Genomic DNA, 16,225 nt, shown 5'->3' with positions numbered 1-16,225 from the left:
TTCTTTGTACCGTCGAAATGCGCGGGACACAGTTTCTGTGAAATGTTGGAACCAATTGAAACTCGGACCACAAACAAAAGACAAAAAAGCTTCATCTCCTTCATAGAGATGGCGTCCCGATGGGTCTGACGGGTACTAAGGGCAATATGCAAACTTATCACAAGAAATTATCAAACCGAGAAATATTAGAGGTGTGCACTTAGAGTTCGATAAAATGGGAAGAGATACCCATACTTTAAGATATTAACCATTTCAAAATTTTCTAAATTACGTAGTATTTGTTAATATGCATAATTATATATTCGCAGAAGAGTGATACCCCCGCTATGCACGGTATCATGTAAACTTTCTATATGATTTTTATTTCTAAAATGGAATAGTCTTGTATAGTAGTAAGGGATTGAAGTAATGTATTACTAATGTAATAAAATTCCTGTAACCCGCCGGACCAAACTGATTATGCATCTTCACGAACTGCCTCAAATCAACTACTGGTACACCTCCCCCTCAAAAATCCTAAGCAGAAACCCATCACGCAGGTAAGGATCGTCTTCGATTACTTATTTTTTATTATATGATGTTAGGGATCCTGTCTTCCCAACCGACGCTCATGCCTCGCTCAGGCGACGATTCCTCTGACCCTCCCTGGCTCTCCAATCAATCAGTTTTCCCTTGCGAATCCTCAGCGGAAGCTCATTAATCAGGTAATTGGAACAATATGCAGCCGATTCTATTTTGTTAACCGTTTAATTGCCGTATTCAATTTAATGGATTTCATGCAATTCATGTTGTTCTGAAGGATGGCATGGAGTATGCCCAAAGGAATGGGATGTTCTTAATCAAGACAATCTGCAATAATGGCAGATAATATAAACCAGCTGTTTGAGTCCACTCTTTGGACAATCTACTTCCATTGACAGACAGTGGGGGCCAATTTTCTCTCCGACAAATTTGAAACTGAAAAATTATCAAGACATCGTTTCTCATGTGTTGAGGATTAACATCTCTTTACTATAGCAATTCTGACTTCGATTTCTTCCTTTGATTACAATTGTAGGGTTATCTTTGATTTAACTTTTACAGCTTTGCTGACATACAAGTCGGGAAATCTGTTCAAGACTCACTTGGTTATCTCCCGATAGCATATAATGGTTGCCTTCACATAGGGCTGTCTGTTGGCAAAATACGGTTATTCGTGTTTGTCATATGGTCCTATTCCGCATTCATGCCTGCAGGTTTAACAGGCTCTTTGGCCCGTCACTAGCAGTGGACCATAGATTATCGTAGCATCTAGCAAGCATTAGACAGTTGACATTGTAGTTGCATGGTAAGTCGCATCAGTTTTTTTCTTTTCTCTCCGCAGATATACTGTAAATCCAGTATCTTTCTTTGTTTATAAAATAAAAATTGACTGATTGCATATGATTTTGGCTAATTCTGCTATTTGTCTGAGATAAATTGTTTAGCTGGACTTTTTGTTTGGTAGTCCCACCATTGAATTTTGAACTCAAACCATAATGGATTACTGAAATTTGATTGTCGAACGAGTAATTAAACATGACAATAATATGGCCAACTTTCATATCCCGTATATGGGTCCAAGTGAGTGAATAATGATTTATGGAGTTATTGGGCGTTCCTGTTTAATACTCATGCCATTTTTCAGTGTTAAAATTCTTCTTTCTTTTTATTGTTATCACATGTATCAACTTCACTTTGTTGTTCTAAATTTGAAATTTTGTATCTTTTCATTTTTAACATCTACTGTGAAATTTCAAAGTCGAAAGGACAGGTTGGAATGTTATCAAACTATACTCAGTATAAAGGTGTTTTTGGGTATTTAGCTATTTGTTTCCTACATTTGCAAGATAAATTTTCTCAAGTTTTTAAAATTCATTGATAAAGTTAACATTTACTCATTCCAGGTCGTAAATAGTGTCCAAGTTGTTTAGAACCCATCACTCAAAGCAGTCGCTATCCTCCTCCTGATAGTCGATAATACCTGTTATCAATTAACTTCACATCTTTGGTCTCCTCCAATAGCCTTCCCGCTAGCCGTCCGCCTCTACACTACCGGGACAAAACTGCTACTCCAGTAGACTACCTTCCAGTAAATATACTTCCAATTTTCTCTGTTTTTTTTTTTAAGCTTCGATGGTTTTGTGTATGAGTGCAAACTGGACTATGGATTTAAGTGTTCAATTTGGCATGCTTTCTAATCTGAATACAATGTGGGTTTACGTATTAATATGTACAATTCAATAATTGAATGAATGAGACTGTTAATTCCATAATCGAGTTTGTTCGTAGGCCCGAGAACAACTATTAAACCGATATTCGAGTTTGCTCCCAAGCACGAAAGGAATCGCGCACTTCGCGCGTGCATGAAGGCTAGTATTATCAATTGAAAATTTCAATTGACCAAACGAATTAAAAAGATTAAAAGAATGCATTTGATATTAGTGAGAGGGAAAGAGTGTTGGGGGAATAGAGAGAGAATGCGAGAGAAGAGAGAGAAAGTGGGAGAAAATTAAGGGAAGAGAGAATAGGTAGTTAACAAAAATTGAACTCTACTCCACTTTGATTCCACATATTTTCAATTCAACAATACAATTATTAGTTTTTTCATTTTCTTCAATTTTTTTTGTCGTAACTACTATTAAATTCAATTTTTAATATTAAATTCTTTTAACTATTCATTATTTTTTCCACAATTTAACAATACAATCATTACTTTCTCTCAACTATTAATTATTTTTTCTCACTTTTTTCCTATAATTCAACAACACAATTATTACAACCCCAAATAAATATAATTATTTATAGTTGGAATGGCCAAACAAAGCCTTAGTTGTTATTAATTTTTTTATTCTATTTTTTATGGGCATTTTTGGGATAAGGAAGTTCCCCAACCACCCTCATTCTTCCTTTTGTAATATAGATATCAGCCTGTAAGTATGATAATTTCTTTCAAAATTCCTTCATTCCGCATTAATTTTCAATTGATTATTTCATTTCATATATTTTCAAAATATAGGATTACCTAACGATAATATATTAATATATTATTCTTTTTATCAGGATTGTATAGTTACCGCTGATGGGACTAACTACTTATGTCCTAGCATCTAAACAAGTAACTCATCGAGGATGGCAGATCCATGTTAACAGAAAATGTCATGGTTGCGTGTTCACATAATAGGATGTTCACGTACTGTTTGATTGGCTAGGAGGGCATGACAAATGATTTATGAATTTTCATCTATACAATTTTAAGTCCAAAAGTAATTTTCCAAGATCAGTCAATAGTGGGATGTGATTTAAGATTCATCTTTCATATGCAATCGTTTTTTATTAATTCGTCATAACTATTTTTAAATACTTTTCTTGTAGACCAATATTACGTAGTCGATGCTAGCTAACTCAATATGTCGGGCTTCTTTGCACCTTATCGCATTGAACGATATCACTAAAATGATTTTTATTTCCGGACCGAGACCAACTAATAGGAATGAACTTTTCAATCAACGAAAATTTTCTGTCCGCAATATTATTAAATGGTGCTTTGGTATAGTGAAGAAATGAATTGCCAGAATAAACTTGATGCCCAATTTTCCCATTTGCAAGCATGGAAATATTGTTCTAGCATGTTGTGTCCTCCATAATACTATATGCAGAGAAGATTGGCTGTATGCATTAGTTGAAGAGTACGGGAATGCATGTTATAAAGATGACGAGTGATGCCATGGACAAATATTACGATAAAAATCAAATTCATATCAAACAGATGCAGTATACCATATCTAAAGAGAAGATGAAATTTGTAAAAATTAAATCCTCGAGTATATCATGAGGATGGTACGGATACTAGTTCGATGATGTAGAATATAAACATTAGAAGTTAGGTCTTTCAAGGGGTCCTGTAAGAAGTCGAGCAACATCGTGCATATCTCCAACTCCAACGAAATTGATGTCATGTCTCCAATGAAATCAGATAACCAATGGAAGCTCAGATCTTAAAATCTAATTAGGCATCAAACGAAATGCCACTGTAGTAATCCAGTAGTCAAGCATCATGTCCACAAACAACACCAATTTCAAGAGCAACTTGTCGTCGAGTCACATGCCGAGTTCATGAAAGGAAATTCAAAGGAGAAGCAATTGAAGCTCCAATCAGAGATTTGGACATTGAAACCAAGTTGAGGCAAATGCGATATCAGATGTACAAATTAACTTGCTTAACTGTAAGATTATAGCATCGTCATCAAATGGTAAATCGTTTATACAGACGGAAGCTGAGCCTTCTTCAATGGTGTACTTCCCTTTCATTGAAATCCAGAAACTGAATGATGACTAAACTTTATTGCGTTCGCCTCTGCCCAATTTATGCTGCGAAATAGAGAAAATATTACTTTTCTGCATGAGGGATTTGTGTAAAGAAAATAGAATTCGACAAAAGAATAAGGAATAAAACATGACTAGCATACAAAGATCAGCGACTTCAAATGATTGAGAAGACTAAACAGAAACTCAAATGTCATTAGAACAGTTCACTCAAAAAAGAAGGTAAGGTAAATCACGGGTTCCAAGCTTAACATTAGGCTACTTCGTGGAAAAACTTTGGATTTTTCATCGTTTTTAAGATCCCATAGAAGTCAGTCAGAGCATATTTAACTTATCAACTGAGCGTACAGTTAAAAGGTAGAACTCGCAGAAATTGCATTTTTCATGATCAAAGATGGTACATTAATTGTTCACATGACAGTACGGTGAATACCCATTGCTAAATTACAAAGATGGAAATAGAAGAAGAGATGTATCCCATGAAATAAGAAGCATTACAACGAACAAGTAGAATTTATGCTTCTTTTCTTTGTGTTCTTACCATATCCAATCAGATTTTCATGAGGGAACTACGTTCTTTGAGAAAGCCAAGAGAGTAGAAAAATTCTTGTCATCCTGAGCTAGGCCCCAATCGTTAGAATATCTTTGGAAATGCAGAGTTCGATTGTTTTGTGCTATATCGAGCCTTGAAGTCGTGATATCAGACTCAAGTACTCTCTTGCGAGTTGCCTGATGTTCTAAACCTCTGACTCTCACGGTCACATAAGTAATTTATTGAGGCTTAAGTTAGACATTAGTTTCTATTATGACATTATCGTACATGATTAATAATAATGGATACTCATCCAGCAAATAAAAGAAAAAAAGATAAACTGGAGATACTAGTTACCAAGCTGTATCCTTCTTGGATCAGACGCAACATATGAAATCCAAATCGAACCGAATGGCATAACATATTTGATTAAAAGAAAGGGGTAACAGAACAAAATCCGAGAATAAAAGGGCCTAGCTCATGGTGCCATCCTCATTCTGTTCTCATTGTGTCAATACTAGTGCAGCTTCTCCCTGATCAGGTGCGGCTTCAAACAGAGCCCCAGCCATATATTTTTCTCCTTGTCGGGCGATAAGGCCTGTGCTAAATGGTTTTTCTATATCGAAATTGAGCTACCAAATCACGGATAGAGTCATCCTGCAGTTGTAAACTACGTTTTTCCCCTTCTTTTTATGCACTTTCTTCTAGCTAGCTTATTATCTCTTGGACAATTACTTTCCGAGAATTCATTTTCTGTGGATTTTATTTTCATTGAATCAAACGGAGGCTTAATGTGTTGCCACATGCTTTATGGAACGAACACACAAAAATGGCGATTAGTTCCTGGTTTGGTAATACAATGAGCCAGGAGAATGCCTTTTCCTACTTCATTTGCTTGTTAAGAGTTTAGTTTCCGAAACTGATTTTCCTTTTGCAGTAAAGTTCTCTTATACTGTTTTATGATATTGAAAGGCCATGCCATCGACCGATTCGCTCACAATTGCATGTAAAATTTTCAACGTTACCATCTACTGGATTACCAGTACAAGATTAGGCGATTGAACTGATGAGGTCGACTAATCAGAATGAAAGGCAGAACCCTCTTCAAATTGTAAAAAAAAAAATACTGAAGGCTTACGGTAAAGAGAATTGCAGTAGAACTTGGATGCAGAATATACAAGGAGATATGACTAAAACACCTATCGGATTTACAAGAAATAGCATTCTTTTCAGACATCTGATATTCCGGAAATTAAAAGATCAACATAAGTGTCGAGCATGGAAGTTATCCCAATGGAGATGCGACCCGAACAGAAGACCGGAACATCTCCACTGCATAGGAGCTTCTAATCCAAACAGCACCGAACAAAACCTGAACAGAGCCATACCCTCAGTGTTGTCTGTGAATGGCTTCCGGCTCCCAATCAGCTTGAAAAATGTTTGAAGGGTGAGGAGGCTGTCGGACCCAGCCTGATGGCTCTTACCAGCGATTCGATCAACATTGAGGGACTTCGCGACCCGCTCTAGGCCCCCGTAAAGGCCGTCACAAGATTTGATCATGTGCTTCACGTCGTAAATGCAGAACCCGAAGAAGCGTTTCAACAATCTCAGAAAATCGAGCATGTGGGTCGGAAGGGGTTGCCGGGTCAGCATCTTGATCATGAACCCGAAGTCGTAGGACCCGTGAAAAGTGACCCAACTAATGGGACGGCCACCACCGATGAGGCCAGAGAGGAATAGCTGCCTCACGAAGTCGCGGGACGAGATACCCATCTCCCTGTTCTTCGAGAAATCAATGCCCTGGGATTTCAACAGGTTGATCGACTCCTCATTATATGCATTGGTCTCGATGTCAAAATCCTGGAAATTGAACTGCCACACATAGGAAAACGGAGTGCCGAAGTGAGGAAGCCGGCCGCAGGAGTCGGAGAGGGCGAGACCCACTTGAATGATCTCGAGGGCGTCAATGTTCGACTTCATCAGCTCGTAGGTCTCCGCAGGAGGGAGGTGGGCGATCAGGTGGCCGTCGACTTGGGACTTGAAGATGTGACCTGGGAACTCTGTGTCGATAGCAGCGATTCTGCAACCGGGGAGGGCCACACGTATCAAGGCGAACTCTTTCTCCAGGTTTTGCGCCCAGACCTCTCGGACAATCACAGGTCTCGCAATCTCCATGGCGATGGATCGATAATCGGAAAGAGAAAAGGGGGAGTAATCGGAGAATGAAAACAGAGCGCGGTGAGTGATCGGAGAATGAAACAGAACGCGGTGAGCGAGTGAGTGACTTGACTCTTGAAATATTTCCTAATTCAGAAGAAGTAGAGTCCGCGTTAGTTTCTTAATTTGAGAAATAGCTGTAATTATAATTTCCTAATCCGAATCAAAAAAACGGCTAGTTTTCCTTGTTACCTTGGGGTTAAGCTAAAATATCATCAGAGGTACGGTATATCTTTGGGAATCTAGAATTTGATAGCTCACCGCAATATCGATCTCGCAAGCCCTTGAATCTAATCGAATGTCAGTAACTCTTACCCCAAAATACTCTTCGGATAGTTGCTTAATGTCGTGAACTATGATTCCGATCGACATGTATGTATAAATAATAAAGATTAAGTTAGATTTAAATTTTTATCATCACGTGGTCAATAAATAAATTACAGATACTCCTTATACAAATATATATTTAATTTCAGTGCTATTTTTTTCCTAGATTATTTATCAAACTAGATTCTTTTTCAAACTCAGTGCATCTTGGTCTTCAACAAAATGAATCAGTGATGAATATAGTTCCTTGTTATTAACCATTGAATTCCACAATTTGAATGATATATATATATATATATATATATATGCAAATATATGGTGGAACTAGTCAGATGGCCTTAGAACATCTGAACTACGAATGAAATTTTCTTAATTTTTTAAATTTTAGAATTATTTCTAATAAAAATAGTTTTCTTTCAATTTTTGAAAGATATTTTATGACAAGATTCGAATAAAATAATTTTTTTTCTAATTTTTTGATCAAATACTATTAATTTGATAATATTTAATAAATCACAAAATTTTAAATTGTTTATTTAGATTGAATGAATATTTTTAGAAGATACAAATATAACATAATATTCTCGTAATTATTTGACAAGATTTTTTTATTCATATAATATTTAATAATCTTGAATTTTTTTTAGATAAAAAATTAAAATATAATAACGTAAACAATAGTATCAAAACAAATATATATTATAGTAAAAATATATTAATGTATAATTACATATAACATATATAAATTAACAGACATAGATATTTCTTCTAATAATATATACTTGCAGGGTGATTTTTAATCCAATTTTTTAATCACGAATTTACAACATATATAACATAATACTATATAATATATATCAAATATAATCAAATATATATTTATTGACCATAAATTACAATATATAATAGTTTGAAATACGCATATAATATAGAACTAAATTGACAAAAAAGAAAATTGAATTATATTCTATCATGTACAATGCACGGATTACATGGCTAGTCTTTTTTTTTTAAGTGATTACATGACTAGAATACGTATATTCTACCCAAAAAAAACAGTATATGTATATAAATATCTTCCCAAACAATAATTAATGAGTAATAGCCAACAGCTAGATTGTGCAATTGGGCAGCTATATACAGTTAGTCGCTGTCTGCCTCCATTTAGGTTATCATTTTGAGTCCTCACTCGATCGCCCTCGGTCTACTCAATTCCTCGTTTATGGCTCAATCGTTCCCTCATTTCGGATTGGAGGCATCATTCACCAAACAAGATTTAGCGTACAAACCAAGCATCTCTTTGGTAAGAATGAGCTTCAAATCCTCGAGAATTTTCGTGATCGCACCAAATAACTCAACTAGGAGTAGATATCATCGCCAGGTGATAGGCTCTAATCCAAGTTGCGATGTTCCCTTCGGGTGTCTCCACCAAATCCCACAATTTGGATCAAATATGAGACTCAAAGTGAAAGATCGTGATGGACAGATTAAGATTCATTTCGAAAATCGGCAAATTAATGCGGCTCCACAGGTTAGCTCAAATATAATGCGTACAGCACTGCAACTGAACATTCCCAAATTTCTAACTTTTAAGGCTTACAAGCACTCGTCATGACAACGGTAACACCCAAGGCAATCCAAAGCTACGAGTCGAAGAAAATTTCACAGTACACCAAATCAACAGTATTCCTTTCAACATTCGCAATTATAAAACTGAATGCCATGTCTCTAATCCGGGCATGGAACTGAAATCCTGAACTACACTCCCAGTTATTTTACAGTCAGCCCATCCAATTAAAACTGTAATCGCATCAAATTTTTGGAACCAGGTCTCAAATCATCGACACCAGATACAATACGAATGCAACTACCACTTTTGGGTGGAGACACCGTCTTCTCCACTCTTCTGGATGATGCCGATTTCATGCAAATACTCCACGAACTCATCAATAAGATATGGCCAGGCACCTTCTGCATCATAATTTGACAGTTTCGGATCCACCATCTACACCATTAAAGAGCATGATAGTAAATGATTTATTCCCAAGAGCTCCGCAAAAGTTGACCATAAAACTCACCGACTAAGATGTCTCAAGCAAGTTGGTCAAGAGTGAAACCTTTCATTTCTCAGTTTGAAGAAAAGTAATCTCCATTATAACATCCTCATGAACAGGAAAACTGCCATGATTTCCACGACCCTATTTGTATTTCAACCGCAACAGATTACAGAAATTGGTTTTTTCTCCAATTTCTTTGGATTATTAAATAAATTACTATTTAATCTTCTTCTCATTAGATTCTAAAGTCATTAGCTGGCCAGGGGCATCTTGCACATCACTAGCTTTGTAACCCACTTGGATATACTCTAGAAAAAAGAAATATAGACCTGCTGAGACTTGAAGATTGATATTTAAGATGCATGAATAATTTTAAGGGACACGAACAAAACTATCCACATTAATGTGAATACAAAAGGTGCTAATAAAGCAAATCGTTGAGAATCTAGTATCATCCAAAAGAAAAGACTTACCCTTGCAAACTCCAATAGTTGAGACCATGTGTCTCTGGAGATCGCCTTGTTATGACGAGCCTGAATCAAAATATTTCCACGAAAACAGAAACAAAAGGCATCAGAAGAAACAGAAGTCCACAGATCATCAAGCAAAGGTATATTTTCTGCTGTCAGCGACACAAACACGCTTGAAAAAATTTATCACGAGGAGTTAGATTATTGATGTAAACCAGGAAGAATTTCATAATAATCGTCTGAAATTAGTTAGAAATTGAACTCATATAACCAAGAGCGTCACAAAGTACATATCAAAGTGGTGAAATCCAAATTCAATATCCAATCCCATGCCAAAAGTAATTCCAAGGTATCGGGTATGGATTTCACTATCTATTAATTTGACTTCTAATTAAAAAGAAAAAAGGGTCTGCCCAGCAGATTCAACTGAGTGGCTCTAGCTTATTAAAATCACGAGAGTCAATTCGTAAACTCGAGTTGACTAGTGACTGGTACAAATTCGAAAACCAGGACCAGATCAAGTCACCAATAAAAGACCTGATCGAGGTCTCCATGCTTAAATTCTCTGGCTCAGGTCAAGGTGCAGAGGCCTCTGCCCTCACCTCTGCCACACTTTCAGGCTATATATGTTCTTGAGACTGCACAATCACTCTTTTAGCATTACACTTTTCTCCACACTGATGTTTCCATTTTAAGCTCAATACTTCTATAGCCTTTATGAGTACACATAAGGGCGCAGAAATTCTTTCCAATCTTTCTCTGTCATAAAAAAGAAATTTCTTTTGTCTATTAATCAATATAATGCTATTAGCACACCATGAAGACAACATTTCATTGGTAGCATAATAATTCTCAGTATTATAAAACTATTTTCTTTACATATATATTTATTTCTCTTTGATCTTTGAGGATTAAAATTGTGGATTTTATAGTTTATAAAAATAAGTAATTCTACTCAGTGCCTGTGACAGGCACCTAGCATGGTTCCTAGCAACTCATTGAATAGATGGGCCCACAGTGCAGCTAATTAAACAATTTACAATGTAAAACCATGCTGCCAAGTTTTATGTAACGTCTCTATATTGCATAACCCTATAATGCCTAACGCCCTCCAAGAAATACACAAAGACCTCTTCGATAAGGTCCTCTTTTCTCCCACATGTGAACAGATACGCATCGGACCCAAAAATACTACGTAGGACCACAGTTAGCAATATATGTTGACTGAAAAATTAAAAAAAATCCAGCAGAGGAAAAATAACCTGTAAGAATTGGCACCAATGATCAACCAGTGGCCAGGGCTTTTCTGCAAACAGTAATTGCCACATTCCAATAGCTGTATCCAGAGCCAATGATTTCTGACCCTGATTATCAAAAAAGCAAATGAGTATAGTATCTAACAGATAAAGATGAAATTGCCATATAGCACAACAAGAGGGAAAGGGCAAGATATATGAATGAATTTTTATAAGCATGAAAACAGGCATCATGTGCACGGGACTCTTTCAAAAAATAAACATTTTTCTGGAATAAAGCAGATCACTACATTTCAGTCACAATTGAAAGATCAGAGCCCCTAATCAGCAGTTGAGCATACCTTTTCCTTTGCCCAGCCAAAAGCAAAATTGTATATTTCACGGAATTTTTCTGAACCACCAAAAACAAGTAATCAGCCCTACCAAACCCAATACAAGAACTGAAAATGCACTAATACAAAATCCTACACTTCCCACATACGTTCATCTTTCAACTCGGAGCGCATATATTGTATCCTTTCACGGAATTTCTCCGAAGAATCTATCCTGCAAAGAATAATTAGCCTTCAGAATTTTTGTCACTTTCAAGTGGTAACTAATATAAATAATGGAGGCACCTAAAATAGGAGAGGCGAAACATACCCAAGCGCTTGAAGCCCACCAATGAACTCCTGTTTTGAATATTCGCACATTGTAGCTGCCTTCATATGCCATGACAGGACCAGCTGTGGAAGGCAATCCATCAAACCAAAATCGAAAATTCTCAATCAAGAAATTCATGAGTACGCTCGGGCTGCCAAAACTCAGCATGCCGAGGTGGCATTCATAAAATGCAGTATTTAATCCCAAAAGAAAAAAAAATCTGGAATTGAAAACCCATTTTCAAGCCTAATATCTGGCTACTTCCTTAAAAAACTTCAGATTTTTCATATATTCTTAAAATCTCGTATTAGTATGAGAGTGTAGATTTAAGTTAACCAAATGAGCAAATAAGTTGAACATAGAAGTCATAAAAGGCAAATGAAGTTATTAGAGTCAGGTGGCTCATCAGAGAGATAATCCACTTACCATTACTATGTCCTGGGGATCCACCTGCACATATAAAGGTGCTCAAAGTCAAAAGAAATAGAAAAACGAGAGGGCAGGCTTCTCATAAATTTGGATAAAAAGAGAAAACATGTAATAAAGAAACTGAGAATCAACAAATTGAGATGATTCAGGTTTGTCAACTTATCCAACAGAGAGGGGGAGCGAAGAGAGAAAAGTCGACTCACCTGAAGATCATTGCAGAGAAGAGTAATGCCATCAACAAATATCATATCTGCATATGGATCTACAATACAAATCAAATTCATATCAAAGAGATGCCGATACTATGTCTAAATAGAAGCTGAAATCGTAAACTAATGGATCCTAGCAACTTTCAGGAGAATGGTACAGAGAGTAGTTACAATGATGCAGTTAATAAACATAAGAAGCGGGGACTATCAACGGTCCAAAAGAAGTCATGCAACATGGAAGGAGTAAGGCTTGCCTTTGTATCTCTTGTAAAGCTCCTCTTGATGTCTAGTATCAGTGGATGTTCTTATCTGAGGCTGACTGTAGAATACATCAAATGCACCTTCAAGATGCCAGTCACTGGCCTTCAAAGCCTGAAGAGCAGCTTTTTCACTGCAGCAAAATGAGAAGATCGAATATATAAAGCAATGGCAGAAGAAATTAGAGAGTAATTAGCAAATAGTAAAAATGAAATCATCATCACATCTCCAACGAAATCAAAATGACCAATGAAGGTTCAGATCTTAATCTATTGGCCATCAAATAAAATGCCACAGCAGCACTAAGTAATCCAATGGTCATGCCAACAAATAACTTATTTCATGAACAAATTGACACCACATGCTGAGATCATTGTACATTCCCTTTGAGAACCATTTTACACCAGAGCATAGACTATGACAGCCAAAAGTATATTAAGAGATATTAAATGTCTAAGAAGGAGAGACAATTAAACAATTTAAACTTTTACCAGACGTTTGCACATAAAACAAAATTTTGGCAGATGTGATGTCAGATGTACAAACTAACTAGCTCGACTATAAGAAACTAGCATCTCAAATGGTAAACCTATTATCTAACAGAAGCTGCGCCTTATTCAATGGTTTACTTGTCTACCAATGAACACTAGCAACTGAATGATGAAAACGGATTTCAAAAGACAATACTTCGTCTACGACTTTACCTGGCTCCAGTTATCACCATGAACTGCTGAACTTTGTCGCGGTTGCCTCTGCCCAATTTATGCTGAGAAAAAGAGACAATATGACCTTTCTACATGAGAAGTTTGTATAAAGAGAATAGAAATCGACAAATGAATTGGGAGTAAAAATTGACTGGCATACAAAGATCAGCAGTTTCAACACACTGTCAAGACTAAACAGAGATACAGGAATCGAGGCAAATCTAGCCTTAGTTATTACAAAGAGGCTAGACCCATCCAAAAAACAAAATGGAAGTATCAGGACAGGAAACAGAGTAAAAGAGAGGAACACAAACCATATTGCCGGGCAAGGGAATGAAACTCCTGCTGATAAAGATGGAGAGTGTAAAGAACTGCTCAGTTGACAGGTATGTGAAAGATGGAGAAAGGATTTATTCGTTCCCTGTCTCTCCCTTTCTCACTGCGAAACTCGACACTTTCTGCTGCAAGCCTGCAAATTGAGTTGTGTAATGCGTATAGGTCCGCTCTCTCTGTTCTATTTGTTTTCTTATTGTCTAGTAGCCCCTGAAGTCGACAACCAAAGTTGTTTTAGCAAAACATACAGCTCGTTAACTATCTAATTGGAGGTTAAAGGGCATCATAGATTCAAACAAATCCCCAAAAGAACACAGAATAAATACAAGCCGAATCAGAAAACCCAACAACTCCGGCCATCCAATTCTTCATATCCCCAAAGCACTAGCATTTATAAACCTCCCCAAAATCACAACTCAAGTTTCTATTGTATCACTAGAAGGTGATCGTATTCGACCCGACACAGTATAAAGCACGCGATACAAATGAAAAGCTTAAGCAATTCAATGACTCCTGATAGTTCACATATCTACACAGAGCAGGAAGACCACCAGGGGCCATTTACGCAACAAAGCAAAAAAACCCCATGTCCCTCTGAAGAAGAACAAGACGAGACCACGGGGGCGAGAGAGGTTATTAATCCCATTTTTCGGCTAAGAATGGCACAGAGCAGAGAAATAAAAGCAGCAAACATCGTATGGTTTCTCTTTAAAGCTCAAATCATCGATCAGCAACTTCGACGAATATGTGTCAGTCGTGGAGTATCATCGAACCCGAAAGTGGAGAACAACCGGAGAGTGGGGAGTATCGAACCTGAAGCTGGAAGCGGAGCCGTGGCAGCGCAGTCGAAGCTCCCGGGCGCGGCCGGGGGGGTGGGGGGAGAACAGGGGGGCGGTGTTCGATGAGGGATGGACGTCGCCGGGGAGTGGAGACGGAGAGAGATGAAGACCGACTGCTCTCTCCGTCTTTTCTTTTATTTATTTTTTTTTATTTTTATTTATTTTATTTATTTCTCTCACTGGGCTAACGGTGGTTTGGATTGGATTTATATATGGATGGGTCCACGATAGCGGAAACCCACTCATCGTACCGACGCGGTGTCGTGCTGGGCTTTCGTAGACTCGGTCCATACAATTCTTTCGACATTATTGTTAAGCCCTAGTCACATTGCCACAAGCAAACCATGGGAAATGTTGCTGTCTATGCAATTATTATTATTATTATTATTACTAATTTATTTTTCTAATGTTGTTCATGCAATTCACTAGATGTTGATCCACACATGTGTAAGTATGAAATAATTTTTATTTTTTCTATTGAGGCTACTTTCGCCCCAATTTGACTAATTCACTTCATTTGTTGCCCATGGTATGCCAATAACATTATAACACTTTAGTTACGCTTAATAAATATAAGTAAATCCCAAAAATGACCTTTTAGTTTCTCATCTCTTACTCCCTTAATCATTGCATTAGACTGGCTAAAAAGTTTCTATCTTTACTTCACCTGTCCACTTAATCCATAAAATTACTTAAAACAAATTTCGCATAGAAACCGCGCGATGCCGAGGGTCAGAAAATCTGGCTAAACCTATTTCCATAACCATAATAACTCGAAAGTCAACCGCGCAATGCCGAGGGTCAGAAAATCTTTTCGTTAATCTTCTAGTTTATCGTATTAGTTTATGTAGCACCCCGCATAGAGTACAATCGAAAATAATGATAAAACTATTTATGTGTAAAAATTATGAATTTTTCCATTGCTAATAAATTACTCTAATTTTCTAAAATTATACTAAGTAATATGCCATAAGGCACAATTCAATGGCTAAATTTAATTTGAAATTTCAATATTTCTAATTAAATAAATCATGGTCACAATATAATAGATTTTAAGTGGGTCCGGTTATTTAAAATGAAAAAGTTAACTTGCAGTGCACATGTTTAAAATTCACTAAAGACATCTTTTAGTCACGGTCATGTCAATGCACTAGGAACTGAAGTCAGCCAATAAATTGGCATAAAATTGTATTTCTTCAAAAAAAACAGGGTGTTATAGAATCACAAATAAAAAGAGGGTAGTTAGATTGGTAATGTATAGTTAACGTGAGTTGGTTCAAGTGGCTCAGTGCATGTTTTTCTTAAGTAATGTTTTAAATTCGAGTTAAATGAATGGAGAAAATCTACGATTCGAAGAGTTTTATCCTAGTGGGCCGACCGGAGTCAAAGTCAATGCTTCTGATATCAAGTGGTGAAAACATGAGAAAAAATATTGTTTAGTTTAAAAAATGCAAACATCAGGAAAAAAAATATAAATATATATATTAGAAATTAAATTTTTTTTTTTAAAAGAGCAAGTCGGCATGCTTGCCGGTGGGAAAAGCCCACCACTCTCCGCCAGATGTCCCAAATGGACCAGCCTGTGCAAACATGAGAAAAAAATATTAT

The 16,225-nt window shown here is 36.7% G+C and overlaps 2 protein-coding genes and 1 long non-coding RNA gene across 7 annotated transcripts; 1 reads left to right on the top strand and 2 right to left on the bottom strand.

Moving 5' to 3' along the window:
• The first annotated feature begins 240 nt into the window (after positions 1-240).
• Positions 241-1,425, top strand: LOC116207237. Its single transcript, XR_004156889.1, has 2 exons — positions 241-704; positions 800-1,425. It is a non-coding gene; the product is annotated as an uncharacterized LOC116207237 (long non-coding RNA).
• Positions 1,426-6,136: 4,711 nt separating this feature from the next.
• Positions 6,137-7,051, bottom strand: LOC116209074 (probable CCR4-associated factor 1 homolog 11). The gene has a single exon (XM_031542636.1). The coding sequence runs from the start codon at positions 7,049-7,051 to the stop codon at positions 6,137-6,139; it is 915 nt and encodes a 304-aa protein (XP_031398496.1).
• A 1,928-nt stretch (positions 7,052-8,979) lies between these two features.
• Positions 8,980-14,796, bottom strand: LOC116208457 (DCN1-like protein 2). Of its 5 annotated transcripts, none has more exons than XM_031541919.1 (12): positions 14,592-14,796; positions 13,760-13,988; positions 13,446-13,507; positions 12,738-12,874; positions 12,478-12,536; positions 12,272-12,295; positions 11,846-11,904; positions 11,685-11,749; positions 11,545-11,594; positions 11,210-11,311; positions 9,951-10,010; positions 8,980-9,425 (listed from the first exon to the last, which is right to left on the bottom strand). In XM_031541919.1, exons 2-12 carry the CDS (start codon positions 13,760-13,762, stop codon positions 9,288-9,290), a joined length of 759 nt encoding a protein of 252 aa, XP_031397779.1. In that variant the 5' UTR covers positions 13,763-13,988; positions 14,592-14,796; the 3' UTR covers positions 8,980-9,287. The 5 variants fall into 5 exon arrangements, with proteins under 5 accessions (XP_031397779.1, XP_031397778.1, XP_031397781.1 ...); XM_031541918.1 differs by having other exon boundaries at positions 11,846-11,928; positions 12,478-12,524; XM_031541921.1 differs by having other exon boundaries at positions 12,478-12,524.
• Between the last annotated feature and the right edge of the window lie 1,429 nt (positions 14,797-16,225).

The sequence above is a fragment of the Punica granatum genome, chromosome 5 (genome assembly GCF_007655135.1).
Source record: "Punica granatum isolate Tunisia-2019 chromosome 5, ASM765513v2, whole genome shotgun sequence".
NCBI lineage: Eukaryota > Viridiplantae > Streptophyta > Magnoliopsida > Myrtales > Lythraceae > Punica > Punica granatum.
The sequence above is the reverse complement of the archived record's forward strand: the minus strand, read 5'-3'. Positions and strand labels throughout refer to the sequence as shown.

What these genes read in the sequence shown, in the direction of transcription:
- LOC116209074 (XM_031542636.1), bottom strand. Translation starts at nt 7,051, where the DNA reads ATGGAGATTGCGAGACCTGTGATTGTCCGAGAGGTCTGGGCGCAAAAC.
- LOC116208457 (XM_031541916.1), bottom strand. An exon ending in TTCTCTGCAATGATCTTCAG is followed by an intron (nt 12,296 to 12,477) that starts GTGAGTCGACTT and finishes TTATATGTGCAG; the next exon opens with GTGGATCCCCAGGACATAGT. An exon ending in AACTATTGGAGTTTGCAAGG is followed by an intron (nt 9,426 to 9,950) that starts GTAAGTCTTTTC and finishes TTAATGGTGTAG; the next exon opens with ATGGTGGATCCGAAACTGTC.